This window comes from Melozone crissalis, unplaced genomic scaffold (assembly GCF_028551555.1).
Source record: "Melozone crissalis strain CALT ecotype California unplaced genomic scaffold, PUWL_Pcris_2 ptg000150l_1, whole genome shotgun sequence".
Classification (NCBI taxonomy): Eukaryota; Metazoa; Chordata; class Aves; order Passeriformes; family Passerellidae; genus Melozone; species Melozone crissalis.
The window spans coordinates 315027-343011 of record NW_026535921.1 but is presented as its reverse complement, the minus strand read 5'-3'; the positions used below and the strand labels follow the sequence as shown (position 1 = coordinate 343011).

Below are 27985 nucleotides of genomic sequence, written 5' to 3'. Positions count from 1 at the left end.
CGCTGCAGCCGGGCGGGCTCTCCCCCCGGTGGCCGCCGCGGAGTCCCGGAGCGGAGCGCACGTGGCGGCGCCATGGCCTGGCTGGTGCTGCAGGACGGGTCCGTGCTGCCCGGCCGCCCCTTCGGGGCCGTCGGGGCCGCGGCCGCGGGGGAAGTCGGTGAGTGTGGCCGGGGGCCGGGATGCCGCGGGGCGGGAAGGAGCGGGAAGGAGCGCGAAGGAGCGGATCCGGCCGGGCCCGGTACCTCCCTCCGCCCGGGGCCCGCCGTGGGGCCTGTCCGGGGCGCGGGCCGGGACGGGCCCGGCCGTGCCCGGCCCGGTGCCCCCATCACCCCGTGCCCATCCCCGCAGTGTTCCAGACCGGCATGGTGGGCTACCCCGAGGCCCTGACCGACCCCTCGTACAAGGCGCAGATCCTGGTGCTCACCTACCCGCTGGTCGGTAACTACGGCGTGCCCCGCGACGAGCCCGACGCCTTCGGCCTCAGCAGGGTGAGCAGGGGGCTGCGCGTCCCGCCCGGTGCCGCCCTGGCGGTGGCACTACGGGACGCTGCAGGGTGGCACGGGTGCCAGGGCGGGACGGTGCCAGGGCACAGCGAGCGGCACATGGTGGCATGGAGAAGTTTGGCTCCGACGTGCAGGGCTGCAGTGGGGTCTGACATGGGGAGAGCCGGGGCTGGGCAGGGGAGACCCCCGAGAGCTGGGGTCGGGGTGCCCTGGCAGCCCGTGGGGTGCTCTGGGCCGTGTGTGGGGTGCGGGCTGTGTGTCCCTGGCAGCCCATGGGACAGGCTGTGTGTCCCTGTGTGTCCGTGGCAGCCCGTGGGGTGCGGGCTGTGTGTCCATTTCAGCCCATGGGACAGGCTGTGTGTCCCTGTGTGTCCCTGGCAGCTCATGGGACAGGCTGTGTGTCCCTGGCAGCCCGTGGGGTGCGGGCTGTGTGTCCATTTCAGCCCATGGGACAGGCTGTGTGTCCCTGTGTGTCCCTGGCAGCTCATGGGACAGGCTGTGTGTCCCTGGCAGCCCGTGGGGTGCGGGCCATATGTCCCTCAGCGGGGCTCTATTGCAGGGTGGGAATCTCGAGCCCCTGTGTCAGAGGGGCTGCCCAGCCCCAGCCCCCTCCAGCCCCTTGGCCTCCACGCTGTCCGTGCTGGGGCAGAGTCCAGCGCTGCTGCGGCCGTGCCCCGCCGGCCTCCCCACGCCCACCCTGCGGGGTCTCGCTGTCAGCAGCCCTCCCTGGGCCGTGCTGGGTGGGTGCCAGTGCCCTGATCCCATGGCACGGGACATACCGGTGTGGTTGGTGGGAGTGGTGCTTTCCCACAGGCTTGGTTTGTGCTGCAGCTGTGCCAAGCTGAGGGCTCCCGTGGCATGAGCTGTGTTGGCATGTGGGCAGTGGTCCAGCAGCGCTGTGGGGGCCTGGGTACCTCATTCTGGGGCTCCCTGATCCAGAGGGACTTTGCTGGACTAAGGCTCAGCCTCGCTGCATAGGTGTGGGCAAGGTGGGTCCAGGTGGCAGCCCAGCAGTGGGAGGGCTGGTCCTGTGCTCTGGGAACGGGGTCTGTGTTCCATGGGCTTCTCCTGGGCTGGTGACCCTCTGCCTCTGTCCCTGCAGTGGTTTGAGTCCAGCAAGATCCACGTGGCCGCGCTGGTGGTGGGCGAGTGCTCGGAGACCCCGAGCCACTGGAGCGCATCCCAGTCCCTGGACCAGTGGCTGAAGGAGCAGAACATCCCCGGGCTGGAAGGTGGGACTGGGCAGACGGCAGGGTGGGGTGGGGGCTGTGGGTCTGCACGTTCTCAAAGCAGACCCATCTCTGCTGAGCTTTGCCCACCTGGGGCTGGAGCCTCTGCTGGGATTTGGGGCGATGGGGGGTGCTGCCGGGGCGGGCCGTGTCTCACAGCCCCCCGCAGGGGTGGACACCCGGGCGCTCACCAAGAAGATCCGCGAGAAGGGCACGCTGCTGGGGAAGCTGGTGCCGGATGGGACCCCCGAGGGCAGCGTCGCCTTTGAGGACCCCAACGCGGAGCACCTGGTGCGGGAGGTGTCGCTGAAGGTGTGCGGGGCTCCGGGCGGGGCCGGGGGCTGCGCAGGGGCTGTGCAGCCCCGGCTGTGGGGCTGCCCCGGCAGCAGCCCCGGTGATCGCTCCCCTCCCGCAGGCACCGCGAGTGTTCAACCCGGGCGGGTCCCTGCGTGTCACCGCCCTCGACTGCGGCCTGAAGAACAACCAGATCCGCTGCCTGTGCCGGCGGGGGGCCGCGGTCACTGTGGTGCCCTGGGACCACCCGCTGGACCCTGCAGGTGAGGTGGCAGTGCCTGGGCACAGGCTGGAGTCCCACCGAGGGGATGGGGGCAATGGGGTCTGGCCCTGTCTGCACGGTTGCTGCTGGGGACAGCAGGCACCTGTGTCCTGCTCAGTGCTGTGCGCTAGGGAGCCTTGGTGCCATCGTTCCTGGGTAGCTCGGGCCCTCAGTGTGGCACCACAGGGGCAGCGCCATGGGCTCGGGATGCCATGCTGTGGTTGGCATGGGGGACTCTGGGCTGTGGTGCTGGTGAGGCTTGGGGCACCATAGGGGACTGGCAGGGCCTCACTGCCACCTGAATGGTGCTGTGGGCTCAGAACACCTTGGCTGTAACCCTGCTGGGTGTCTGGGGAGCCACAGGCTCAGGGTGCTGCTCTGCCAGGAGTGCCTGCAGTGAGCCTGTGGGCACCTTGGGAGCCCCTCTGTAATGCTGAGGGGCTGGGGGCCCCACTCTGACCCTGTGCTCTCTGGACACAGCCTTTGACGGGCTGTTCATCAGCAATGGCCCTGGGGACCCACAGCTCTGCCAGGAGACAGTGTCCAGCCTACGCCAGCTGCTGGATGCGCCCCAGCCCAAGCCCATCTTTGGCATCTGCCTGGGCCACCAGCTGCTCGCCCTGGCCCTCGGTGCCTCGACCTACAAGATGAAGTGAGTGGGTGTGGTGGTACATTTTAGTTAAATGGTTTGCTCTGTCTCACCCCTCGAAAATGTACAGTTTATTCCAAGCCTGTGACCCTCCCCTGCGGTATCTTGGATCTGTAACCCCATTGGCCCAAATCTTATTCCGTGCCCACTTTGGATCTTCCTGTTGGGCTGTGCTGGAGAGACCAGAGTCTCTCTTGGCCTTTTCCTCTCTTGGCCCTTTTCCCCCCAGGCTCTCCCTCTCTCCCCCTTCTCCCTCAGAAACCATGCTGCTCCTGAGGCTGGGACCCCAAATGATTAGCACCCTCATCTAATGAGCACCCTCAGAAGCCGTGTGGAGTCCTTGCCTGCCTGCTGTTACCAGTGAACACACAGCTTGGGGATCCCCCAAATGAACTGCAACAAGTGTGGGTCCAGAGCTGGCACAGGGCTCCCGGCTGTGGGGCTGGCTGACAGCCGTGTGTGTGCCTTCGTGATGGTGTTCACAGGGCCCCAGGATGAGGGAAGACAATCTGACTTTGGGTTTCAGAAGGCTTGATTTATTATTTTATGATATATAATATATTAAAACTATACTAAAAGAATAGAAGAAAGGATTTCATCAGAAGGCTAGCTAAGAATAGAAAAAGAATGATTACAAAGGTTTGTGTCTGACCAAGACAGTCCAGACAGCTGGGCTGTGATTGGCCATTAATTAGAAACAACCACATGAGACCAGATGCATCTGTTGCATCCCACAGCAGCAGATAACCATTGTTTGCGTTTTGTTCCTGAGGCCTCTCAGCTCCTCAGGAGCAGAAACCCCAAGGAAAGGATTTTTCAGAGAATGTCACGGCTCCATACCCCGCCAGGTACGGGAACCGCGGGCACAACCAGCCGTGCGTGCACGAGGACTCGCGGCGCTGCTTCATCACGGCGCAGAACCACGGCTTCGCGGTGCAGGTGGGCAGCCTCCCGCCCGGCTGGCTGCCGCTCTTCACCAACGCCAACGACGCCTCCAACGAGGGCCTGGTGCACCAGAGCAAGCCCTTCTTCAGGTGGGCCTGGGGCTGTGGGCCTGTGGGGCCTGGGGCTGTGGGGCCGTGGGGCGTGCCCTGCCTGACCCCCTGCACAGTGTCCAGTTCCACCCCGAGCACTGCGCCGGCCCCACGGACCTGGAGGGTCTCTTTGATGTCTTCCTGGAGGCGGCACGGGACCTGCGGGACGGGCAGGGGGGCGCCCGCACAGGTGGGTGTGGGTGTGAGTGTGAGTGTGAGGGACAGCCCGGACCCTGGGCCGAGGGCTGCAGGACGGGGCTGTGCGTGTCCCCAGCCCTGTCCCCAGCGTGCCACATCCCCCTCCACCAGTGCGGGAGCGCCTGCAGGAGTGGCTGACCTACAGCAAGGCACCAGCGGGGCACTCGGAGGCAGCCCGGCCCCGCAAGGTGCTGATCCTGGGCTCCGGGGGCCTTTCCATCGGGCAGGCAGGCGAGTTCGATTACTCGGGGTCACAGGTGAGTGCCAGTCCCAGGGCAGGGGGTGGTAGTGGCCTCAGGGGCCCAGGGCCACCAGCAGTGACCCCTCTGCTCCCCATGAGGCCATCAAAGCGCTGAAGGAGGAGAACATCCAGACGGTGCTGATCAACCCCAACATCGCCACCGTGCAGACCTCCAAGGGACTGGCAGACAAGGTGTACTTCCTGCCCATTACCCCGGAGTACGTCACCCAGGTGAGCACCACGGGATGCTGGCTGGGAGAGGGCGATTTGGGAATGCAGGGGTGGCAGGGCTGGGGGATCAGGGAGGGCTGGGCTGGGGGGTGGCCCGGAGCCTGGTGCAGTGGGGCTGGGTGGGGTTGGAAGGCACTTGGGGGGCAGCACAGGTGAGGAGGCAGCTGGAGAGCACAGGACCCACCGTGGCTTCTGTCCCCCTGGCCGTGCCCCAGGTGATCCGGAACGAGCGGCCTGATGGGGTGCTGCTGACCTTCGGGGGACAGACAGCCCTCAACTGCGGCGTGGAGCTGACCAAGGCGGGCGTCCTGGAGCGGTACCGCGTGCGGGTGCTGGGCACCCCCGTGGCCTCCATCGAGATGACGGAGGATCGCAAGGTCTTCGTGGAGAAGATGGAGGAGATCGGGGAGCACGTGGCACCCAGCGAGGCTGCGTCCTCCCTGGAGCAGGTCTGGGGGCTGTGGGGGCTGTGGGGCAGGGCAGGGTCCTGTCCCTGCTGTTCCTGTCCCTGCTGTTCCTGACCCCGTTGCTCCCCGCAGGCACAGGCAGCCGCTGAGCGCTTGGGGTACCCGGTGCTGGTGCGCTCTGCCTACGCCCTGGGAGGGCTGGGCTCTGGCTTCGCCAACAACAGGGAGGAGCTGGTGGCTCTGGTGAGCCAGGCCTTCACCCACACCTCCCAGGTGCTGGTGGACAAGTCCCTGAAGGGCTGGAAGGAGATTGAGTACGAGGTGGTGCGGGATGCCTACAACAACTGCATCACGGTACGGGATGGAGGGGGCCCTGGGCTGCTGCAGGGGGATGGACGTGGGGCAGGGGCTGGGGGCTCGTGCTGCTCCTTGTCCCCAGGGAGGGCTCCCCAGTGCCTCTGGTGGGGCTGGCACAGCTGCTGTGTGCCACTGGGAGCTGCACCCTGTGAACAGAGCCCTGCACGCTATGCTGGGATGCCCACCCCGTGTATTCCAGTCCTGACTGGGCAGGGGAGGATGTGCTGGGAACTGGGAGGAACGCACCACGCACAGCACGTGGAGCAGTGACCCCTCTGCTGCCAGGTGTGCAACATGGAGAACCTGGACCCGCTGGGGATCCACACGGGCGAGTCCATCGTGGTGGCACCCAGCCAGACCCTCAATGACACCGAGTACTTCATGCTGAGGCGCACAGCCATCAAGGTGGTGCAGCACCTGGGCATCGTGGGCGAGTGCAACATCCAGTTTGCCCTCAACCCCGAGTCAGAGCAGGTACGTGCAGCCCCCTGCGGGTTCTGGCTCCCCCTGCCAACCCCTCACTCGGGGGGATCTGGCTCCTGCCCCAGCTGTCCCACGAGGCTGTGCCACAGCAGGCCCCGTGCTGCAGCATAGCATCCCTGGGACACCGTGGGCCTGGCCGTGTCACCGTGTCCCTGCCTTGGCCCGTTCCACGGCCCCCCTGACCCTGCCCGCCTGCTGCCCACAGTACTACATCATCGAGGTGAACGCGCGGCTGTCCCGCAGCTCGGCCCTGGCCAGCAAGGCCACTGGCTACCCGCTGGCCTACGTGGCTGCCAAACTGGCCTTGGGCATCCCCCTGCCCCTGCTCAGGTGAGGTACCGCCGGTGTGGGACAGGGCGCTGCCCTGGTGGGACGGCCCCAGCCGCTGACGCCGTCACCTCCTCAGGAACTCCGTCACCAACTCCACCACGGCCAGCTTTGAGCCCAGCCTGGACTACTGCGTGGTGAAGATCCCGCGCTGGGATCTCAGCAAGTTCGTGCGTGTCAGCACCAAGATCGGCAGCTCCATGAAGAGCGTGGGTGAGCACAGAGGGGCGGCACGGGTGGGCACGTGGCGGGCACGGGACCCGCCCGCTCACCCCACCTCGTGCAGGGGAGGTCATGGCCATTGGGAGGAACTTTGAGGAGGCGTTCCAGAAGGCTCTGAGGATGGTGGACGAGAACTGCGTGGGCTTTGATCACACGGTGAAGCCGGTCTCGGACATGGTGAGCGCTGGTGCTGGCTGTGCCATTCTGGGGGGAGAGGTGCCCACCCGCCCCCTGGGCCACCCTCACCCCTCGGCCTGGCAGGAGCTGGAGACGCCGACGGACAAGCGGATCTTCGTGCTGGCGGCGGCGCTGCGGGCCGGCTACCACATCGAGCGGCTCTACGAGCTGACCAAGATCGACCGCTGGTTCCTGCACAAGATGAAGAACATCACGGACCACGCGGTGCTGCTCGAGTCCTACCGCGGCCAGCAGGGCACCATGCCGCCCGCCGTGCTCCAGCGCGCCAAGCAGCTCGGCTTCTCCGACAAGCAGGTGGCCCTGGCCGTGCTCAGGTGAGGCGGGGAGGGGACGGCCCCGCTCTGCTCCCTGCCCGGCTCCCGGCGCTCACCCCGCTCTGTGCAGCACCGAGCTGGCCGTGCGGAAGATGCGGCGCGACCTGAAGATCCTGCCGGTGGTGAAGCAGATCGACACCGTGGCCGCGGAGTGGCCGGCCCAAACCAACTACCTGTACCTGACCTACAACGGCTCTGAGCACGACCTGGCCTTCCGTGAGCCCCACGTCATGGTCATCGGCTCCGGCGTCTACCGCATCGGCAGCAGCGTGGAGTTTGACTGGTGTGCTGTGGGCTGCATCCAGGAGCTCCGCAAGGTCAGGCAGGCCCCAGCTCCCTGTGGAGTGAGGGGTGGGTGTCCCTGCTCCGAGGGTGAAGCTGGGCACGGGCTGGGGCTCTGGGCTCACCTGTGCCACCTCAACCCTGTGGAGTGAGGGGTGGGTGTCCCTGCTCTGAGGATGAAGCTGTGTAGAGGCTGGAGGCTCTGGGCTCATCTTGCCCCACCTCCACCCTATGGAGGGAGGGGTGGGTGTCCCTGCTCCGAGGATGGGGCTGGGTAGAACTGGGGCTCTGGGCTCACCTTGTCCCACCCCCAACAGATGGGTTTCAAGACAATCATGGTGAACTACAACCCTGAGACAGTGAGCACCGATTATGACATGTGTGATCGCCTCTACTTCGACGAGATTTCCTTTGAGGTGAGGGGCTGGGGCCTGCCAGCTGCGGGGCTGGGTGGGGGCTGCCACGGCTCCGTCCCAGCCCTGCCCCTGCCCCGCACCGTGCTGCAGGTGGTGATGGACATCTACGAGCTGGAGAACCCCGAGGGTGTGATCCTGTCCATGGGCGGGCAGCTGCCCAACAACATCGCCATGGCCCTGCACCGGCAGCAGTGCCGCATCCTGGGCACCTCCCCGGAGGCCATCGACTCCGCCGAGAACCGCTTCAAGTTCTCCCGCCTGCTGGACTCCATCGGCATCAGCCAGCCCCTCTGGAAGGAGCTCTCCAACATGGAGGTGGGCCCAGCGAACAGGACAGGGCTGCCCCAGGGTGGCTGTGCGTGTGTGTGTGCTGAGTTCCTTCTGTCCGCAGTCAGCCAAGCACTTCTGCTGCAAGGTGGGCTACCCGTGTGTCGTGCGCCCCTCCTACGTGCTGAGCGGGGCTGCCATGAACGTGGCCTACTCGGACAGCGACCTGGAGAAGTTCCTGAGCAACGCTGTGGCTGTGTCCAAGGAGCAGCCTGTTGTCATTTCCAAGTTCATCCAGGAGGCCAAGGTCCGTGAGGGAGGCTGCTCCAGCCCTGGGGTGCCCCCTGAAAGCCCCAGCCCCCAGCCCAGGGGCAGGCTGTGACTGCACTCTGCTCACAGGAGATCGACGTGGACGCGGTGGCCTGTGACGGCGTGGTGGTGGCCATTGCCATCTCGGAGCACGTGGAGAACGCTGGGGTGCACTCGGGGGACGCCACACTGGTGACACCCCCCCAGGACATCACCCCCAAGACGCTGGAGCGCATCAAGGCCATTGTGCACGCCATTGGGCAGGAGCTGCAGGTCACAGGGCCCTTCAACCTGCAGCTCATCGCCAAGGTGCCTGGGACTGGGACTGCACGGCCAGGGGAGAGCCGCCCACACCCCCAGCCCTGCCTCATCCTGTCCCCTCTCTCCAGGACGACCAGCTGAAGGTGATAGAATGCAATGTTCGTGTCTCCCGCTCCTTCCCCTTCGTCTCCAAGACCCTGGGCGTGGACTTGGTGGCTCTGGCCAGCCAGGTGATCATGGGCGAGGATGTGGAGCCCGTGGGGCTGATGACGGGCACGGGCATCGTTGGTGTCAAGGTGAGTGGGGGCCGTGGGGCCGGGCTGGGGTGCAGGGCCGGGCAGCCCCTGAGCATCTCCCTGCCCCCAGGTGCCCCAGTTCTCCTTCTCACGCCTGGCGGGCGCTGACGTGGTGCTGGGTGTGGAGATGACCAGCACGGGCGAGGTTGCCTGCTTCGGGGAGAACCGCTGCGAGGCGTACCTGAAGGCCATGCTCAGCACCGGCTTCAAGATCCCCAAGAAGAACATTCTGCTGACCATCGGCAGCTACAAGGTGCGTGGGGCCAGGCTGCTGCGAGGCCGGGGCCCCTCTCTGCCCTCTGACCGGCCCCGCTTGGTTCCAGAACAAGAGCGAGCTGCTGCCCACGGTGCGGACGCTGGAGAGCCTCGGCTACAACCTCTATGCCAGCCTTGGCACCGCCGACTTCTACACCGAGCACGGCATCAAGGTCAGGGCTGGGGGCTCCCTGCGGGCCGGGACGCTGCTGGGGCGCTGCAGGGCCCTGACGGGGTCACTGCCCGCAGGTGAAGGCCGTGGACTGGCACTTCGAGGAGGCCGACGGCAGCGAGGCCGGTGCCCGGGAGAGCCAGCGCAGCATCCTGGACTACCTGGCCGAGAACCACTTTGAGATGGTCATTAACCTGTCCATGCGCAACTCGGGCGGCCGCCGCCTCTCCTCCTTCGTCACCAAGGGCTACCGCACCCGGCGCCTGGCCGTCGACTACTCCGTGCCCCTCATCATCGACATCAAGTGCACAAAGCTCTTCGTCGAGGTGGGCCGGGGCGCCTGGGCACCGCGGGTGCGAGCAAAGGGAGCAGAGCAGGGCTGCAGAAGCCCTGCTGCGGGTGCTGCGGGGCGGGCTCTGTGTGCGGGTGCTGCTGTGCAGGGGTTGGTTTTGGGGGGCACCTCGGACAGGCATCGTCACCCTGGCCCCTGCTCCTGCCCCTGGTCCTGCCTCACGGCTGCTCTTTCTGCAGGCACTGGGCCAGATTGGGGCAGCGCCCCCAATGAAGATGCACGTGGACTGCATGACCTCCCAGAAGCTCATCCGTCTGCCAGGTGGGTGTTGAGTGGCCCCAGGGCACAGCACAGAACGGGCACAGTGCTGGGAGCCGGGCTGGGCACATCTGCAGGTGCTGCAGAGATGATTCCATGCTGCACTGGGGGGATGGCCTTGTCCCTCGTGTCCCTGTGGCCAGCAGCTGCCAGTGCTGACACTGACACTCCCCAGGCCTGATCGACGTCCACGTGCACCTCCGTGAGCCGGGTGGCACCAACAAGGAGGACTTTGCATCAGGCACGGCGGCTGCCCTGGCCGGGGGTGTCACCATGGTGTGTGCCATGCCCAACACCAGCCCTGCTGTCACCGATGCCACCTCTTTCGCCTTGGCACAGAAGGTGAGGAGCTGCTGCCAGCCCGGTGCTCCCATCCCCTCCTGTGCCGGCTGTGGTGGGCTCACATCCGTGGTGGGCTCACAGTCCATGGTGGGCTCACAACCATGGTGGGCTCACATCCATGGTGGGCTCACTGCCCAGGGTGGGCTCAGTGTCCACAGTGGGCTCACATCCATGGTGGGCTCACTGCCCATGGTGGGCTCGCTGCCCATGGTGAACTCACATCCAGGGTGGGCTCACTGCCCAGGGTGGGCTCACTGTCCATGCTGGGCTCACATCCATGGTGGGCTCGCTGTCCACAGTGGGCTCATTGCTGGTGGCAGGATGGTCCCACCGCAGCACCCACTGCCTCTTGTCGTGCAGCTGGCTGAGGCTGGGGCCCGCTGTGATTTTGCTCTCTTCCTGGGGGCTTCCCTGGACAACGCTGGCACTCTGGGCCCCCTGGCTGGGGCAGCTGCCGGGCTCAAGATGTACCTGAACGACACCTTCTCCAGCCTGCGGATGGACGACGTGTCGCTGTGGATGGAGGTGAGCAGGGCAACAGGGGCTGGCAGGGGCAGGTGGCTCCTGGCCCCGGTGCCCACCAGCCCTGTGCCCCCAGCACCTGGAGCAGTGGCCGCGGCACCTGCCCATCGTGGCGCACGCCGAGCGGCAGACGGTGGCTGCCGTGCTGATGGTGGCCCAGCTGTACCAGCGCCCCGTCCACATCTGCCACGTGGCCCGCAGGGAGGAGGTGAGCAGGGCGAGCTCTGGGCTCCAGGGAGGGAGCACGGGGCCCTCTGGGTTCCCCACTTATTGGAATATGACCAGTACTGCCAGACGGGACGAGCCTTGGCTTGTCTGGCCCTGCGCCTGGACCAAATAGTGGCACTGCGGTGTTTCACCCCAAAGACCCTTTGGCCAGCTGGGTGCTGCAGCTGGGCCCGTGGGGACAAGGCCAGGCCTGCAGGAGCTCTGGGGGTGCTGGGATGGAGTTTCCCCCCATAACAGGGGCTGCTCCTCAGGTTTCCCTCTGCCAGAGAAGTTTTGAGGCGATGGTGAAGGAAAGGAGTGGGTTCTGATGGAGGGTTTGGATCCAGAGCTTTATTCTGGCCCACAGGCCTCTGAATGCAGCACCAGCTCCAACAGAACTCCCTGGGCCCGTGGCTGCTGCTCCTTTAACCCCAGGGATAGGGGCAGGGAAGGGGCAGGGAGCCACCAAGCAGGGACAGGAGGGGAGGGACAAAGGGACAAAGGACACCTGGATGGCCCAATGCCCCTCAGGGGTAGAGGGCATCCTTTGAATGTGCCAATCACTCAATGCCCTTCTGGAATGGCAGGACTGACAGACAGTGCTGGGTGGGGAAAGGAGAGGTGACTGACACACCTGGGAGGGAATGATCAGGGGAGGGACCCGGGTTCTGGGGTAACCCCTGAAATCACAGCACAGCACCCACTAACCACGGCTGCCCCAGATCCTGCTCATCAAGGCGGCCAAGCAGAGAGGGGTCCCGGTGACGTGCGAGGTGGCCCCGCACCACCTGTTCCTGAGCCAGGACGACCTGGGCCGCCTGGGGAAGGGCCGTGCGGCCGTGCGGCCGGAGCTGGGCACCCGCCAGGACGTGCAGGCGCTCTGGGAGAACATGGACATCATCGACTGCTTTGCCTCTGACCACGGTTAGTGCCCACGGGTGGTGGCCATGGGGAAAGCGGTGGGGACAGCCCCGGTGACCAGCCCCGTCCTGCAGCTCCCCACACGCTGGAGGAGAAGCAGGGGCAGCAGCCGCCCCCTGGGTACCCTGGCCTGGAGACCATGCTGCCCCTGCTGCTGACGGCCGTCTCCGAGGGGAGGCTCAGCGTGGAGGACATCGTGCAGCGCCTCTATGAGAACCCTCGCAAGATCTTTGGGCTGCCTGCTCAGGAGGACACCTATGTGGAGGTGTGTCCTTGCCCTCCCGCCCCAGGTGCAGCCCCCACCCTTCTGCCTCTGACCCGCTGTCCTGGCAGGTGGACCTGGAGCAGGAGTGGATCATCCCCAGCAGCACAGTGTTCTCCAAGGCCCGTTGGACCCCCTTTGAGGGCATGCAGGTCAAGGGCACGGTGCGCAGGGTGGTCCTGCGTGGGGAGGTTGCCTACATCGATGGGCAGGTAAGGTCCTGGCTGCTTTCCTTCCTGTACTGAGGGTGCCCCCATCACAGAGGGGGTCTCCCAGTGCTGACCCCATTTCCCTAATCCCATCCCTGCCGTGGCTGCAGGTGCTGGTGCCCCCTGGCTATGGGCAGGATGTGAGGAAATGGACTGCAGGAGCTGCACTGCTGCCACATGTGGCCCCCAGCAAGGAGACTGTGAAGGTACCAGGGTGCACAGATCTGGCAGGGGTCCCTCTGTGCCCCAGCTCCAGCCTGGTCTCTCATTGCAGTCCTGGCCGATGGCTGGTGACATGCTGAGACTGTGAAGGTACCGGGGTGCACAGAGCTGGCAGGGGTCCCTTTGTGCTCCATTCTGGTCTCTGTTGCAGCCCCCCGAGTCCCGGCCCGTGGCGGGGGACGTGCTGCGTGGACGGGCGCCCAGCCCGCGCCGCCCTGGCCCCGCGGGGGACACGCGCTTCCACCTCCCGCCCCGCATCCACCGAGCCTCGGACCCCGAGCTGCCAGGTACGGGCTGGGCGGGCAGCGGGCGCGCTCCGGGGCTGGGTGGGACAGTGGCTGGGCGCCCCGCTGACGCCAGCCCTTGTGTCCCGTTCAGCGTTCCGGAGGCTGGGAGCCGCGCACCGCCCGGGCGCCCGAGGCACCGGTAATGTCGGGGGGCTCGCTGCTGGCACCACGTGCAGCCCATGAGTGCATCCCCTCCCCCAGGTGCCCTGCAGGCCCCGGGCTGCCTGCGTGCCCCCCGAGGGCCCCTTGTGGCACCCAGCACCAGGGCCGGGCGCTGTAGGACAGGGCACGGCCGTGCCGCCCGCTCCCTCCCGCCCCAGCCTGCGTGGCACCTCGGGGACCCTCACTGCCGGTGCGACCTGGGGGTGGCCAGCTGGGAACTGCGGGGCGAGCAGGGCGAGGGTCACAGCACAGCGTGGGGCTCGGACTGCCTGTCTCTGGGTCACCATCACTCTGGCGTCACACCCATCTTGGTTTCACCTGGTGTAGCCGCGTGCCCGCAGGGCTGTGCCACGCTGGCAGCACGCTGGGACAGGAGCAGGGCCTGGGGCGCCACCTCTGCCACATCCCTAACACCCCTGCTCCCCTCTCCCACCCAGCTGAGGACACTCGAGAGAAGGGCAGCAGGAAGGCAGCGGAACCGGGTGAGTGCAGCAGGGCCCACAGCGGGGATGCAGGCTCTGGGGCTGGTGGCTGGGCCCCTCGGGGCACCCCCGTGGGCTGACTGGCTGCTCTCGGTGCCACAGATTCGGCAGCGACCCAGGACAGCCACTTCCACCCGCTGGGCCCCGTCCCGCGCCAGACGTCCCCGCAGCGCGCCCCCCACTTCCAGACCTCCCCGCTGCTGCACCCCCTGGTCGGGCAGCACGTGCTCTCTGTGCGGCAGTTCTCCAAGGAGCAGGTGCCCGGCCGGGCGGGCAGGGGGCTCTGGGGGCCGTGGTGCCGCCTGTGCCCCCGCTGAGCCCCGGTGCCGCCTGTGCCCGCAGCTGTCCCACCTGTTCAACGTGGCACACACCCTGCGCATGCTGGTGCAGAAGGAGCGCAGCCTGGACATCCTCAAGGTGAGCCCTGCCTGGAGCACTCACCTGTGCCATGGGCACCCCGAGGAGTCCCGTGTATCCCAAGGGGGCCCCATGTACTCTGAGGGAGCCCCGAGCACCCCGAGGGAGCCACGTACACCCCCGGGGAGCCCCATGTACCCCGAGGAGCCCTGGGCACCCCAAGGGAGCCCCATGTACCCCAAGGGGGCCCTGTGCACGCCAAGGGACCCCTGGGCACCCCAAGGAGTCCCATGCACCCCAAGGGACCCCCGGGCACCTCGAGGAGTCCCATGCACCCCAAGGAGCCCCGTGCACCCAAAGGGAGCCCCGTGCTCCCCGAGGGAGCCCTGTGCACCCTGAGGAGTCCCATGCACCCTGAGGGACCCCTGGGCACCCCGAGGAGCCCTGTGCACCCTGAGGAGCCCCATGCACCCCAAGGGACCCCCATGCCGGGCGGGGTGCCGGGGCTCCCCGAGCTGACAGCCCGGCCCTGCAGGGGAAGGTGATGGCCAGCATGTTCTACGAGGCGAGCACACGGACCAGCAGCTCCTTCGCGGCAGCCATGAGCCGGCTGGGGGGCTCCGTGCTGTCCTTCTGCGAGGCCACCTCCTCGGTGCAGAAGGGCGAGTCGCTGGCTGACTCTGTGCAGACCATGTGCTGCTACGCCGACGTGCTGGTGCTGCGGCACCCCCAGCCCGGCGCTGTCGAGGTGAGAGGCTCAGGGCAGCTGCCTCCTGCTCTGGGGGCACTGGGGACTGCCCTGAGGGCAGGGATGGTGATGCGCTCCCCGGCTGGGCCGGGCTGGGCTCCCCTGCCCTGGGGCCATGGGAATCGTGTCCTGCCTGCCCTCACTGCCCTGCCTTGCCCAGCTGGCCGCCAGGCACTGCCGCAAGCCGGTGATCAACGCGGGGGACGGCGTGGGCGAGCACCCCACGCAGGCACTGCTGGACATCTTCACCATCCGCGAGGAGCTGGGCACGGTCAATGGCATGACGGTGAGCCGGGGGGCAGAGCCACGGCCGGGGGCTCAGGGGGCCCCGGGCAGGCCGGGTTGACCGCTGTCCTGCTGTCCCCAGATCACCATGGTGGGGGACCTGAAGCACGGGCGCACGGTGCACTCCCTGGCGCGCCTGCTCACGCTGTACCGCGTGCACCTGCGCTACGTCACCCCGCCCGAGCTCCGCATGCCCGCCGACATCACCGGCTTCGTGGCCTCCAGGGGCATCCAGCAGGTGAGGGGCACGCCGGGGGGTGGCCCCCACACATTCCAGCCCTGTGTCCCCCCAACCTCACGGTGCCGTGCAGGAGGAGTTCGGGAGCATCGAGGAGGCGCTGCCGGACACAGACGTGCTGTACGTGACCCGCATCCAGAAGGAGCGCTTCCAGCGGGCCGAGGACTACGAGGCTGTGAGTGAGGGGACCCTGGCTCCTGCTGCCCTCAGGGGGCCGGCACCCCCTTGCCCTGCTCAGGGCCCTGTCTGTTCCCTCAGTGCTTCGGGAAGTTCATCCTCACACCCCACATCATGACCCGGGCCAAGGAGAGGATGGTGGTGATGCACCCCCTGCCCCGTGTCAATGAGATCAGGTGGGGAGGGGGCAACGGGGCTGGGGAGGGTGCTGGGGGACAGGGGAGGTGTGGAGGGGGTGTGTGGGAGAACGGGTATGAAATATACAGGGCAGAGGGGGGGTTCTTAGGGCATGGGGGCTGCGGGAGGGCACTGGGGTCCCTGGGGCGGTGGGTTCCTTGGGGCAATGGGGTCGCTGGGGCACTGGTGTCACTGGGGTAGTGGGGTCGCTGGGACACTGGCAGGGCCATGGGAGCTGCGGTGTGCTGAGGGTGTCTGGGAAGGCACCGGGGGTCAGGGGCGGGAGGACTGCGGTGTGCCGGGCAGGGCTGGGGAGAGCTCGGAGCCGCGGGGGCTGCACTTGCTGGGCTTGGGGGAGCCGACCCACGTTGAGCGGTGGCTGCCGGGTCCGGGGCGTGTCAGGACTTCCGCGTGGGTCTGGGGGGTCTTGAGAGTCCCAGGGGGGTGCCAGAGGTCCGGGGACGAGGCGGGCTGGGGGATCCCGGGGCGGGCGGGCTCGGGGACCCCGGGAGGGTTTGCTCAGGAACCCCGGGGCGGGCGGGCTCAGAGGCCCCGGCGCTCGTTCGGGGGTCCCGGGCCTGGCTCGGGGCCCGGGCCGGGTTCGCCCGGGGGTCCTGGGCCTGGCTCGGGGGCCCCGGCCGGGTTTGCTCGGGGTCCCGGGCCTGGCTCGGGGCCCGGGCCGGGTTGGCTCGGGGGTCCCGGGCCTGGCTCGGGGCCCGGGCCGGGTTGGCTCGCGGGTCCCGGTGCGGCGCACGCTGATGCCGCGTTTCCGCAGCGTGGAGGTGGACTCGGACCCGCGCGCCGCCTACTTCCGGCAGGCGGAGAACGGCATGTACATGCGGATGGCGCTGCTGGCCACGGTGCTGGGCCGCTACTGACCAATAAACGCCCTGGGTCGCGACACGGCATCGCGCCGCGACACGCGTCACCGCGACACGCGTCACCGCGCCGCGACGCGCGGGGCCATGGCGGCGCTCTGGAGGGGCTGCGGGCGGCTGCTGGCGCGGCGGCCCGGGGCGGCGCAGGCGCTCACGGCCGGTAAGGGACGGGCCCGGCCCCCGCGCCCTCAGACCCCCGGCCCCGCACACGGACCCCTGAACACTGCCCGTGCCCCGCTCCCGGCACACAGCCCCTGCCCCGGAACACTGCCCGTACCGCCCTCCCGGCACACAGACTGCTCCGGCACACAGCCAGCCCCGGAACACTGCCCGTAACCCCGCTCCGGGCACACAGACTGCTCCCTGTACCCCGCTCCCGGCACACAGCCCCTGCCCCTGAACACTGCCCGTGCCCCGCTCCCGGCACACAGCCCCTGCCCCGGAACACTGCCCGTACCGCCCTCCCGGCACACAGCCCCTGCCCTGCCCCGGCACACAGACTGCTCCCTGTACTCCACTCCCGGCTCACAGCCTGCGCCGGAACACTGCCCCGGCGCACAGACTGCCCCGGAACATTGCCCGTACCCCGCCCCCGGCACACAGCCCCCCCGGAACACTGCCGGTACCCCGTTCCCCGCACATAGCCTGCTCCGGCACGCTGCCCGTATCCCGCTCCCGACACACAGCCCCTACCCCGGAACACTGCTCATACCCCGCTCCCGGTACACAGCCTGCCCCAGCACACAGCCCCTGCCCTGCCCCGGCACACAGCCCCTGCCTCAGCACACAGCCCCTGCCCTGCCCCGGCACACAGCCCCTGCCCCGGCACACAGCCCCTGCCCCGGCACACAGCCCCTGCCTCAGCACACAGCCCCTGCCCTGCCCCAGCACACAGCCCCTGCCCCGGCACACAGCCCCTGCCCCGGCACACAGCCCCTGCCCCGGCACACAGCCCCTGCCCCGGCACACAGCCTGCCCCAGCACACAGCCCCTGCCCTGCCCCGGCACACAGCCCCTGCCTCGGCACACAGCCCCTGCCCTGCCCCGGCACACAGCCCCTGCCCCGGCACACAGCCCCTGCCTCAGCACACAGCCCCTGCCCCAGCACACAGCCCCTGCCCCGGCACACAGCCCCTGCCTCAGCACACAGCCCCTGCCCTGCCCCGGCACACAGCCCCTGCCCCGGCACACAGCCCCTGCCTCAGCACACAGCCCCTGCCCTGCCCCGGCACACAGCCCCTGCCCCGGCACACAGCCCCTGCCTCAGCACACAGCCCCTGCCCTGGCACACAGCCCCTGCCCTGCCCCACAGCCCCTGCCCCGGCACACAGCCCCTGCCCCGGCACACAGCCCCTGCCTCAGCACACAGCCCCTGCCCTGGCACACAGCCCCTGCCCTGCCCCACAGCCCCTGCCCTGCCCTGGCACACAGACTGCTCTGCACATGCCCCTCCTGGCCGCTCCTCCTTGCCACAGCCACAGCCTGCCCTGGCACACACCCCTCGCCCCGCTGTGCAGGCACCGTCACAGTGCAGGAGGCAGGGCAGGGGGTCTTCAGTGCCTCCGGGGGCCGTCTTAGGGGGAGGAGGTGCTGCTATGGCCTGGGCTCGGCAGGGACCCCTTATGTCACACTAGGGAAGGGCCGTGGCCCACTGCTGGCTCTGGAGATCTGTGCCAGGGGCTCTGTGCTGGAGCTCCAGACTCAGGACAGCTCTGTCAGGGCTCTGTGCTGGAGCCAGAGCGCTCGTGGGGACTGTCAGGAGGCGCAGCCCTCACCCACAGACCCGGGGGGACACTGTCCCAGGGGGACACTCACACCCAGACCCGGGGGGACACTGTCCCGGCCCCCCCCCACCTGGAGGGATGGATGCTGAGCTGTAACCCTGGGCAGTCACAAGTCACAGCAGGGGCTGTGCTGTGGGTGGGTGGGAGCTGGGGGGTCCCTGTATGCTCCTTGCTGCCCCCCCTGCTGCAGCCCCCCTGTCACCCCTGCCCTGCCCCTGCTGAACTGGGGGTGCCCATCCTGAGCTGGGGGCTCTGGGGTGCCCATCCTGAGCTGGGGGCTCCCCTCCCTGTGCAGCCCCTCAGCCCCTGGCTCTCAGCCCCGCTGGCAGCAGGGGGGTGGCACGGTGCCCCCCCTGCCTGGGGCGCTGCCAGGCCGCTTAGCTGTTCCCGCTGTTATTTTTATCGGCTGTCACGGAGCCGATTGCTGGCAGCACGGCCCGCTGTGCTTGGCCAGAGGCTGGGAGGGGCTGCCCGGGGCGGGCACTGCCCTCGCCTCCCCTGCCGGCCTGGCTCCGGGCTGTGCTCTGCCTGCTGCTGCTTCCCTGGGAGCTGTGGCACAGCCCTGCCCCGGGCTCTGCCCGCCTGCAGGGCCGGGCACGGCCTCTGTGCCTGCTGGGCTGCTGCTGGACATGGCTGCCCCGGCCTGGGGCTGGGCTCTCCCTGCTCGGCTCTCCCTGCTCCAGCCACGAGGAACGCTCCTGCTCTCCTCGCTCCTGCTCTCTTCTCTCCTGTTCTCCTTGCTCCTGTTCTCCTCGCTCTTGCTCTCCTCTCCCCGCTCCCTCGCTCCTGCTCTCCTCGGAGCTCCCACAGGTGATCCCCACCACGGCCAGGCTCAGCCCCTCACCTGCTGCCTGTGCAGTGTCCGTGCAGCTTCCCGTGCCCTGTGCCAGCTCCATCCCGGCCTCCAGCCTTGTCCTGCTGCTCCCAGGGACCCCGTGCTGCCAGCTGGGGCCACGCCAGGGCGCTGCTGGCAGCTGGCCGTGCCCTCTGTGCCCGGGCACCCTTGCTGGCCACGCTGCAGTCCCAGGGCTGGGGTCAGCAGGGCTCTGCCTCCTGCATGCTGGGCCTGGGCCAGGCTGCCAGCAGGGCCTGCACTCAGTGGGCAGCAGCAGCACGTGCCTGCAGCTGTGACCTGCTGTCCCCTGCCTGTGGAGAGCAGTGCCCGCCCTGCTGCTGCCAGGGCACTGCCATGGCCAAGGAGATGGAGGTGCCCTACTTAGGTCTGGGCCCCGTTCAGAGTCCTCTGGCCACAAGAACATGGACCTGAGGGTCAGCTTGGCACCCTGGGCACGGGGTTAGGCTGGGATGAAGGCTCCAGCCCCACAGGAGCTGCGTTTGGGCAGTGCCAGTGGCACCCTGGGCACGGGGCTAGGCTGGGATGAAGGCTCCAACCCCACAGGAGCTGCGTTTGGGCAGTGCCAGTGGCACCCTGGGTTAGTCTGGGATGAAGGCTCCAGCCCCACAGGAGCTGTGCTTGGGCAGTGCTGGTGGCACCCTGGGCAGGCACTGCTGCCAAAGTCTTTGCAGGGGGCTGGATCTGGCTGCATCCCCAGCCCCAGGAATGGTTGCAGATGCACAGACAGGCCTGTCCCTCCTCACAGCCTCATCACTTGTGGGCACTGTACCCGGAGCCTTCGGCACTGGATGAGTAACAGCAGTGCCTGCTGTGGTCTCCATGAGAGCTGTGCCCCTGCTCCTGGGAGTGCTGCTCTGGGAATGCAGCTCTGGGAGTGCAGCTCCAGACAGTGCTGCTCCAAGGAATGCAGCTCTGGGAATGCAGCTCCAGACAGTGCTGCTCCAAGGAATGCAGCTCTGGGAATGCAGCTCCAGGCAGTGCTGCTCCAAGGAATGCAGCTCTGGGAATGCAGCTCCAGGCAGTGCTGCTCCAAGGAATGCAGCTCTGGGAATGCAGCTCCAGACAGTGCTGCTCCAAGGAATGCAGCTCTGGGAATGCAGCTCCAGGCAGTGCTGCTCCAAGGAATGCAGCTCCAAGGAATGCAGCTCCAGGCAGTGCTGCCGTGCCAGCACCGGAGCTCTGGCTGTTCTGGCCTGGAGTCCCATGCCTGCCTCCATCCCCTGCCCGGTGCCGTTGTGGCCCACGAGCTGGAGGGGCTGATCTGCCGTCATGGGGGGTGCAGGGGACAGACCCCCAGATCCTGGGGCTGGTCGGGGGTGGGACATGGAGCCTGTGAAGCAGCAGTGGTGCTCTGTGGGGCTGCAGAGCCCGGGCTGGCGATGCCGGTGAGCTTCAGGGACCACCTGGCATGGCGTGGGGACAGGGAGCTGGGCCCTTGTCCATGAGGAGCCGCTGACAAAGTCCCCGGGACAGGGCTGGTACCACAACCCTGGGGCTGTCAGGCAGGGGCTGCTGGGGCTGCACCCCTCAGGCCGAGGGTTTGCTGGGCCCAGGGCTCCCGGGACGGAGCAGAGCAGCAGCGGGGCTGGAGACCTGCCAGGGAACCGTCCCGGGGGAGCGGGGAGAGGGAGCGGGAGCCGCCGGGGCCGGGGAGCAGCTGCAGGGGCAGCACCGGGCCAGCTGAGTTGCGTCGAAGGGGTCAGGGGTGTGGGATGGAGCGGGAGCTGCCAGAGCCCCAGCCGGGCAGCGCCCCACCAGGACACCGGTCAGGAACGGGGCCAGGAGCTGTGCCAGCTGCCGGCTGTGGCCAGGGGCAGCCTGGGCAGCGGGGAGCACACACTGTGCCCAGCCCGGCTGGTGGGGCGGGGGACACGGGCAGGGAGGGGATCACGGTGGGCAGAGCCGGCCCGGGCAGAGAGCTGGTCTGCAGGGAGAGGGGATCACGGTGGGCAGAGAGGGATCACAGTGGGCAGAGCCTGCCCGGTGCCCAGGGAGAGGCTGCCGTGCAGATCATGGGCAGCAGCTGGGCAGGCTCTGCTCTGAGGGCACCGTGGAGCCTGGCTGATGGGTCGGCCCCATGTCCAGGTGCAGCTGGACACCGTTTAGAGCAGAGATGCTGCAGTGAGAGCCCTGAGGCACTTGGCAGGGTGGGACTCCTGTGCCATGGGTTTGGTGCCATGGGGTTTGGTGCCATGGGGTTTGGTTAGGCCGTGGCAGCTGCAACTGGGACAGCCCCACCAGGGCTGAGCAGGCCCAGGCACCCTGGGCAGGGGGCACACGGGGGCCTGGCCTGCCTGAGTGGGCCGTGCTGGTTGCAGGGGCCCTGATGGGAGCTGGGGATGTGATTGCACAGCAGCTGGTGGAGCAGCGGGGGCTGCATGGGCACCAGTGTCCCCGCACCCTGAAAATGATGGGCATTGGCTTCTGCTTTGTGGTGAGTGGGGATGGGCGGGGCGGGACCATGGCATGGGATCATGGCATGGGATCATGGCATGGGATAGTGGGATGGGATATTGGGATGGGAGGGTTTTTCAGCAGGCTGGGAGCCTGCTGAAGGTGCCTGGGGTGGTGGGCTGTGAGTTGGGCCATCCTGGTGCCACTCCAGCAGCCATGGGCAGGGCCAGTTCCATGGAGCAGGAGCAGCATAGGATGAGCTTGTGTTTGTGGTCCAGAGCTGGAGCAGGGCCGTGTAACCAGCCCTGGAGGCCCCAGCCCTGACCCCTGAGGACAGAGGCTGCTCCTCACCCGCTGGCTCCTGCAGGGCCCTGTTGTGGGCAGCTGGTACAGGATCCTGGACTGGCTCATCCCAGGGAACACAAAAGTTGTGGCTGTGAAGAAGGTGATCCTGGACCAGGTTGGTGTGACATGCTGAGGGTGCTGTGTGGGGCTGGGCAGTGGGCACAGGACTGACCTGTGCCAGGTGTCCAGCCTGCTCTGGGAGCCCAGTGCCTGAGCTGGGCCCAGCTCAGTGCCATGGAGGGCTGGGTGGGCATTTGCTCAAAGCTGCCCGTGGCCAGCCTGGCTCCAAGCACCACGAGCTCCTCACATCGGCCCGGGCTCCTCTCTGGCAGGGGGGCTTCGCTCCGTGCTTCCTTGGCTGCTTCCTGGCTGTCACAGGGGCCACCAACGGGCTCTCGCTGCAGGAGAACTGGGCCAAGATCCAGCAGGTGAGTGCTGCTGCTGCTGCTGCTGCTCTGGGCACTGTGGGGCCCTGGCAGCTCCTCCTGGGCTGGCCCTGCTGGCTGCTCCCGTTGGTGTCCGTGCCCAGGCATGGCACCCACGGCCCTGGGGTGTTGGGTGCCCAGTGCTGCCAGCCCAAGTGCTGGTGCCAGGGCCAGTTCCTCTGGCACGGGAGTCCTGTGGGCGAGTGCTGGGTCCCACCTGGGCCTGACACGGGTGCCACGGGCGTGCAGTCCAGCCCTGCTCTGGCTGGGGCTCCGGAGCAATTACCGAGATGACTCCCATTAACGGTAATTGCTGGGAACCGGTGTGGACGCTGAGTCAGCGTGTGCAGGGTGAGTCACTGGGGAGCGGGTGCCCACCTGCCCCAGGATGAGGCACCGTGGGGTGGTCGTGTGGCTGCCAGGACAGCAACACCGGCCTCTCTCACTGGGGCTGCCCGTGAACGGCGCAGCCTGGCTGGAGCTCTGCCCCAGTGCCGCCACCCTGGGATCATTCCTCTGCATGGGCACCCTGCATGTCACACCTGGCCTGCCAGCCTGGCTGGAGCTGAGTGCCACCACCCTGGGATCATTCCTCTGCATGGGCACCCAGTCACCAGCCTGCCACACCTGGCCTGCCAGCACGTGCCCCTCATCCTGCCCCAGAGTGCAGGAGGCAGATCCTGGGGCAGGATCACATCAGCTCTGCTTTCCTCAGGCTCTGTGCAAGCCGCAGCCGGGCATGGGGTGCTCTGAGCTCCCTGAGGGCACGCGTGGACAGATCGTGGGCACAGGCAGCGCTCTGAGCACTCCATCCATCTTCCTCTGCTCATCCTGACCAGCTCATGCCATGGATCTTGCCTTGCACGAGCACTTCATGAGCACTCCATCCATCTTGCCCTGCTGTTCCTGACCAGCTCATGCCGTGGATCTTGCCTTGCCTTCCCCAGGGCATCCTGCTGTGGCTGGTGGCTGGTGCAGGCTGTGGCCCTGGGATCCCTGGCCAGGACGGGGGTGCTGGCTGGACTGGAGCAGCACTGGCAGCACCCTCAGCCCTGGCTGGGGGCGCATCCGCCTGTCCCCACGCAGAGGAAGCGTCAGCAGAGCATCCATCACCCCGGGCTGGGCTGCTGCCAGCGCCTCCAGGAGCCTGCCCTGCCGGCTGAGTCACGGCCAGGCTGCCCGGGGACTCGTCCTGTTGTCCTGGGACAGGGCTGGGACACGGCCAGGCTGCCCGGGGACTCATCCTCTGCCATGGGACAGGGCTGGGACACGTCCTGCTGCCTGGGGGACAGGGCTGGGACACGGCCATGGCTGTGGCACCAGGACACCGCAGCACCCTGGGCTCCCAGGCAGTGCCCAGCTCAGTGCCCTGCTCCGTCTCTGCTGCCCAGGAGGGGCCTGGGGAGCACTGAGCTGGGAAGGGCTCACAGCCCACCCTGGGGGACAAGCCGTGTGCCCTGGCCGTGGCACAAAGGGCTCTCGGGGGGGATGGCTCTGGTCACGCTCATGGCTGTGGAGGGTACGGCCAGGGCTGCAGCGCCTCCGTGCCCAGCAGTGCAGCTGGGCACCAGTGGCAGGGACGGGGCCCTCTGAGTGCTCACACTTCCTTTCTCTTCCAGGACTACCTGGATGCCCTGGTGACCAATTACTGTGTGAGTGCTGGCACGTCCCTGTCCCTGTCTGTGTGCCTGTCCCTGTCCCTGTCCCTGCCCCTGTCCCTGCCCCTGTCCCTGCCCCTGCCCCTGTCCCTGTCCCTGTCCCTGCCCCTGTCCCTGTCCCTGTCCCTGTCCCTGCCCCTGCCGTGGGCTCTGTGGGACGCCCTGAGTGCCAGGCAGGGCTGGGTGTGGGACAGGGACCCTGGCAGGGCTCCTCACCTCTCCTCCCCTTCTCTGCCCAGATCTGGCCACCCGTGCAAATCGCCAACTTCTACTTTGTGCCTCTGCAGCACAGGTAGGGTTGTGGCCCTGGTGCCCAGTCCCTGCCCCCTGAGCTGGCAGCTGCAGACCCTGTCCTCTGTGTCCCCTCTGTGCCCAGGCTGGCTGTTGTCCAGTGTGTTGCCATCGTCTGGAACTGCTACCTGTCCTGGAAGGCGAATCGGATGTGAGGCAGGAGCTGAGTCCCATGGCAGTGCCCAGCTGTGCCCGGCCTGATCCCACAGGAACCCTGAGCCCTGGCAGTGCCCAGCTGAGCCCTGGCAGTGCCCAGCTGTGCCCAGCCTGATCCACTGGAGCCCTGAGCCCTGGCAGTGCCCAGCTGAGCCCTGGCAGTGCCCAGCTGTGCCCAGCCTGATCCACTGGAGCCCTGAGCCCTGGCAGTGCCCAGCTGAGCCCTGGCAGTGCCCAGCTGTGCCCAGCCTGATCCACTGGAGCCCTGAGCCCTGGCAGTGCCCAGCTGAGCCCTGGCAGTGCCCAGCTGTGCCCAGCCTGATCCACTGGAGCCCTGAGCCCTGGCAGTGCCCAGCTGAGCCCTGGCAGTGCCCAGCTGTGCCCGGCCTCATCCACTGGAGCCCTGAGCCCTGGCAGTGCCCAGCTGAGCCCTGGCAGTGCCCAGCTGTGCCCGGCCTGATCCCACAGGAACCCTGAGCCCTGGCAGTGCCCGGCTGAGCCCTGGCAGTGCCCAGCCCGTGCCCTGGCAGTGGGCACACATGGCGTGGGCAGGCCAGGGCACGCAGGGTCCTGCAGCAGCCCCCCTGCTCCTCCCTCAGGGGAGCACCAGCCCCTATGGGCACAGCTGCCCCGGGCAGGGGATGGTGCCAGGACAGGCCTGGCTCTGCTCACCGTGCCATGCAGCAGCTGTGCCCACCCGTGCTCAGCCCTTTCCCAGCCCTGCCCACAGCGTGCTCCTGCCCCGAGTGTCGCTCTGACCTTCCCCATGGCTCATCCCAGGGAAGAGAGCAGTGCGAGTGGGGCAGGGCTGGCCCTGGCTGTGCCAGGGGCACAGAGCTGGGCACTGCAGGCTGGGCATGCTCCCCTGAACACAGCGTTTGCTGTGCCTCTGCTGTGGGCAGGCAAAGCACCAATAAACAGAACCTTCACTTCTGATTGCCACGGCCCTTGTGGCCCGGCGTGCCCCCAGGCCCTGAAGGCGCAGTTCCAGAGCAGCTGTTCTGTTCTGTTCTGTTCTGTTCTGTTCTGTTCTGTTCTGGATCAACAGCTCCTCTCTGCCTCATCTCGAGACACCCAGCATGGGCTGGGGGCTGCAGGCTGCTGGGTGGGCTGCCCCAGGGCTGGAGAGGGGAGGGGGCTCTGGCACAGGGCGGATGGTGCTTTGGGGGTCATCAGGTCCTGCTGGAGCTGTTCCATGGCCTGGAGAGGAGAGGGGGCTCTGCAGAGGGGGGATGGTGCTTTGGGGGTCCTGCTGGAGCTGTTCCACGGGCTGTGGTGGTGCTTCCACGGCTGCAGAGCAGTGAAAGGAGGTCCATGGAGCCAGAGGATGGTGGGTGCTCAGTTCCCCCAGGGCTAGGGCTTGCCTGATGCAGGGCTGTGCATCCAGGGAGGGTTCAGGAAGGGTTTGGGGTAGGGCTGGAACTGGGTCTGAGCCAGGGCCACAACCCAGCTGTGCCATGAATGAGATACCCAGCCTGTAGTGCCCGAGAGAAGCCCCACGGGGCTGCTGCCACTGCCTGCTGCCCTTGGGCATGTGTACCCACACTCTGGGGATGTGTGTCCATGTCTGGGATGTGTGTCCATGTTTGGGGATGTGTGTCCATGTTTGGGATGTGTGTCCATGTTTGGTGATGTGTGTCCATGTCTGGGATGTGTGTCCATGCCTGGGATGTGTGTCCATGTCTGGGATGTGTGTCCATGCCCTGGGATGTGTGTCCATGTTTGGGGATGTGTGTCCATGTCTGGGATGTGTGTCCATGTTTGGTGATGTGTGTCCATGTTTGGGGATGTGTGTCCATGCCTGGGATGTGTGTCCATGTTTGGGATGTGTGTCCATGTCTGGGATGTGTGTCCATGCCATGGGATGTGTGTCCATGTCTGGGATGTGTGTCCATGTCTGGGATGTGTGTCCATGTTTGGGGATGTGTGTCCATGCCCTGGGATGTGTGTCCATGTTTGGGGATGTGTGTCCATGTTTGGGATGTGTGTCCATGTTTGGTGATGTGTGTCCATGTCTGGGATGTGTGTCCATGCCTGGGATGTGTGTCCATGTCTGGGATGTGTGTCCATGCCCTGGGATGTGTGTCCATGTTTGGGGATGTGTGTCCATGTCTGGGATGTGTGTCCATGTTTGGTGATGTGTGTCCATGTTTGGGGATGTGTGTCCATGTTTGGGATGTGTGTCCATGTTTGGGGATGTGTGTCCATGTTTGGGATGTGTGTCCATGTCTGGGATGTGTGTCCATGTTTGGGATGTGTGTCCATGTTTGGTGATGTGTGTCCATGTTTGGGATGTGTGTCCATGTTTGGGATGTGTGTCCATGCCATGGGATGTGTGTCCATGTTTGGGATGTGTGTCCATGCCATGGGATGTGTCCCTGGGGATGCCCAACCTACAGTGGCTGCAAGCACACACAATGTCCCACACATACACAGTGTCCAGCTCCCACAGTGTCCCTGCCCAGCACATCCAGGCCCTCCAAGTGGACCTGATGGCGGCTCGGTGGGTCTGGTGGCACCAAGGTGGATCTGGTGGCACCAAGGTGGATCTGGTGGCACCACGGTGGGTCTGATGGCACCACGGTGGGTCTGGTGGCACCAAGGTGGATCTGGTGGCACCACGGTGGGTCTGATGGCACCACGGTGGATCTGGTGGCACCACAGTGAATCTGGTGGCACCACAGTGGATCTGATGGCACTACGGTGGATCTGGTGGCACCATCATGGATCTGGTGGCACCACGGTGGGTCTGATGGCACCACGGTGGATCTGGTGGCACCACGGTGGATCTGGTGGCACCATGGTGGTTCCTCTCAGCTCTGTGGAGCCCTGGCCCCTCACCTGCACTGCTGCAGCCCCACACAGCTGGACAGAGCCATCCCCATGCTGCAGCAGCAGCCCCTGGGCTCTGCCAGCGTGGCCTTCAGAAGGGTGTTCACCATCTGCCCTCCTCCCTCCTCATCCTCCCCACGGTCTGGTTCTGTGCTGAGCCAGCTTTGGGGCTGCTCCTGCCGGGTGGGTACAGCCTGGCACACAGAGGGGGCAAATGCTGCCCAGGCCTGCGGGGTGAGGCAGAGACAGGAGGGGCTGCAGCTGCAGCCCTTTGCCCCCCAGCAATGCCCGGTGCAGCAGCACAGGGCTGGGGCTGTGTGTCACACAGGGATGTGACCGTGCATGGATGGCAGCAGTGCCTCGGGGCCAGGTTCTGTGTGGGGCTCAGGCTCTGTGTGGGGCTGTGTGTCACACAGTGATGGGACATGCACGGATGGCTGTGCATGGGGGCTGTACTGGGGGCCCGGTTCTGTGCGGGGCTCAGGCTCTGTGTGTCACACAGTGATGTGACCGTGCAGGGATGGCAGCAGTGCCTGGGGGTCTCGGTTCTGTGAGGGGCTCAGGCTCTGTGTGGGGCTGTGTGTCACACAGTGATGGGCACTCGTGCCTCAGGGCCCCGGTTCTGTGTGGGGCTCAGGCTCTGTGTGTCACACAGTGATGTGACCGTGCAGGGATGGCAGCAGTGCCTCGGGCCCTGGTTCTGTGTGGGGCTTAGGCTCTGTGCAGGGCTCAGGCTCTGTGTGTCACACAGTGATGGGACATGCACGGATGGCACCATTACCTCGGAGCCCCCGTTCTGTGTGGGGCTCATGCTCTGTGCAGCCAGCGGGGCGGGTGCTGGGGGTGGCAGGGATTTGCAGCTCTGAGCCTCTTGCAGCTGCCTGTGATCGTGCAGGGGGCTCTCTGTGAGCAGCGAGAGCGCTGCGAGCACGGCAGGAGCCGCGTGGAACG

The 27985-nt window shown here is 67.0% G+C and overlaps 2 protein-coding genes across 4 annotated transcripts; both read left to right on the top strand.

Annotated features, from left to right (window-relative positions):
- The first annotated feature begins 51 nt into the window (after nucleotides 1-51).
- CAD (carbamoyl-phosphate synthetase 2, aspartate transcarbamylase, and dihydroorotase) lies at nucleotides 52-16316 on the top strand. Of its 3 annotated transcripts, XM_054293437.1 has the most exons (45): nucleotides 52-157; nucleotides 349-488; nucleotides 1606-1735; nucleotides 1902-2044; nucleotides 2148-2289; nucleotides 2769-2940; nucleotides 3786-3971; nucleotides 4049-4161; nucleotides 4281-4426; nucleotides 4510-4641; nucleotides 4857-5090; nucleotides 5181-5402; nucleotides 5691-5879; nucleotides 6094-6218; nucleotides 6295-6428; nucleotides 6502-6614; nucleotides 6699-6949; nucleotides 7020-7266; nucleotides 7549-7647; nucleotides 7738-7962; nucleotides 8039-8221; nucleotides 8314-8532; nucleotides 8613-8780; nucleotides 8851-9033; nucleotides 9104-9208; nucleotides 9285-9533; nucleotides 9739-9820; nucleotides 9993-10159; nucleotides 10520-10684; nucleotides 10758-10889; nucleotides 11611-11812; nucleotides 11884-12074; nucleotides 12143-12283; nucleotides 12391-12486; nucleotides 12654-12789; nucleotides 12881-12928; nucleotides 13389-13433; nucleotides 13536-13690; nucleotides 13776-13850; nucleotides 14326-14538; nucleotides 14699-14824; nucleotides 14906-15061; nucleotides 15135-15236; nucleotides 15320-15414; nucleotides 16191-16316. In XM_054293437.1, exons 1-45 carry the CDS (start codon nucleotides 73-75, stop codon nucleotides 16291-16293), a joined length of 6765 nt encoding a protein of 2254 aa, XP_054149412.1. In that variant the 5' UTR covers nucleotides 52-72; the 3' UTR covers nucleotides 16294-16316. The 3 variants fall into 3 exon arrangements, with proteins under 3 accessions (XP_054149412.1, XP_054149413.1, XP_054149414.1); XM_054293438.1 differs by lacking the exon at nucleotides 12881-12928 and having other exon boundaries at nucleotides 60-157; nucleotides 12391-12459; XM_054293439.1 differs by lacking the exon at nucleotides 12881-12928 and having other exon boundaries at nucleotides 60-157; nucleotides 12391-12521; nucleotides 12707-12789.
- Nucleotides 16317-16380: 64 nt separating this feature from the next.
- Nucleotides 16381-24286, top strand: MPV17 (mitochondrial inner membrane protein MPV17). Its single transcript, XM_054293445.1, has 7 exons — nucleotides 16381-16453; nucleotides 21252-21367; nucleotides 21695-21787; nucleotides 22005-22100; nucleotides 23717-23749; nucleotides 23995-24047; nucleotides 24132-24286. The coding sequence occupies exons 1-7, from the start codon at nucleotides 16381-16383 to the stop codon at nucleotides 24199-24201; spliced, it is 534 nt and encodes a 177-aa protein (XP_054149420.1). The 3' UTR covers nucleotides 24202-24286.
- The last annotated feature ends 3699 nt before the right edge of the window (nucleotides 24287-27985 follow it).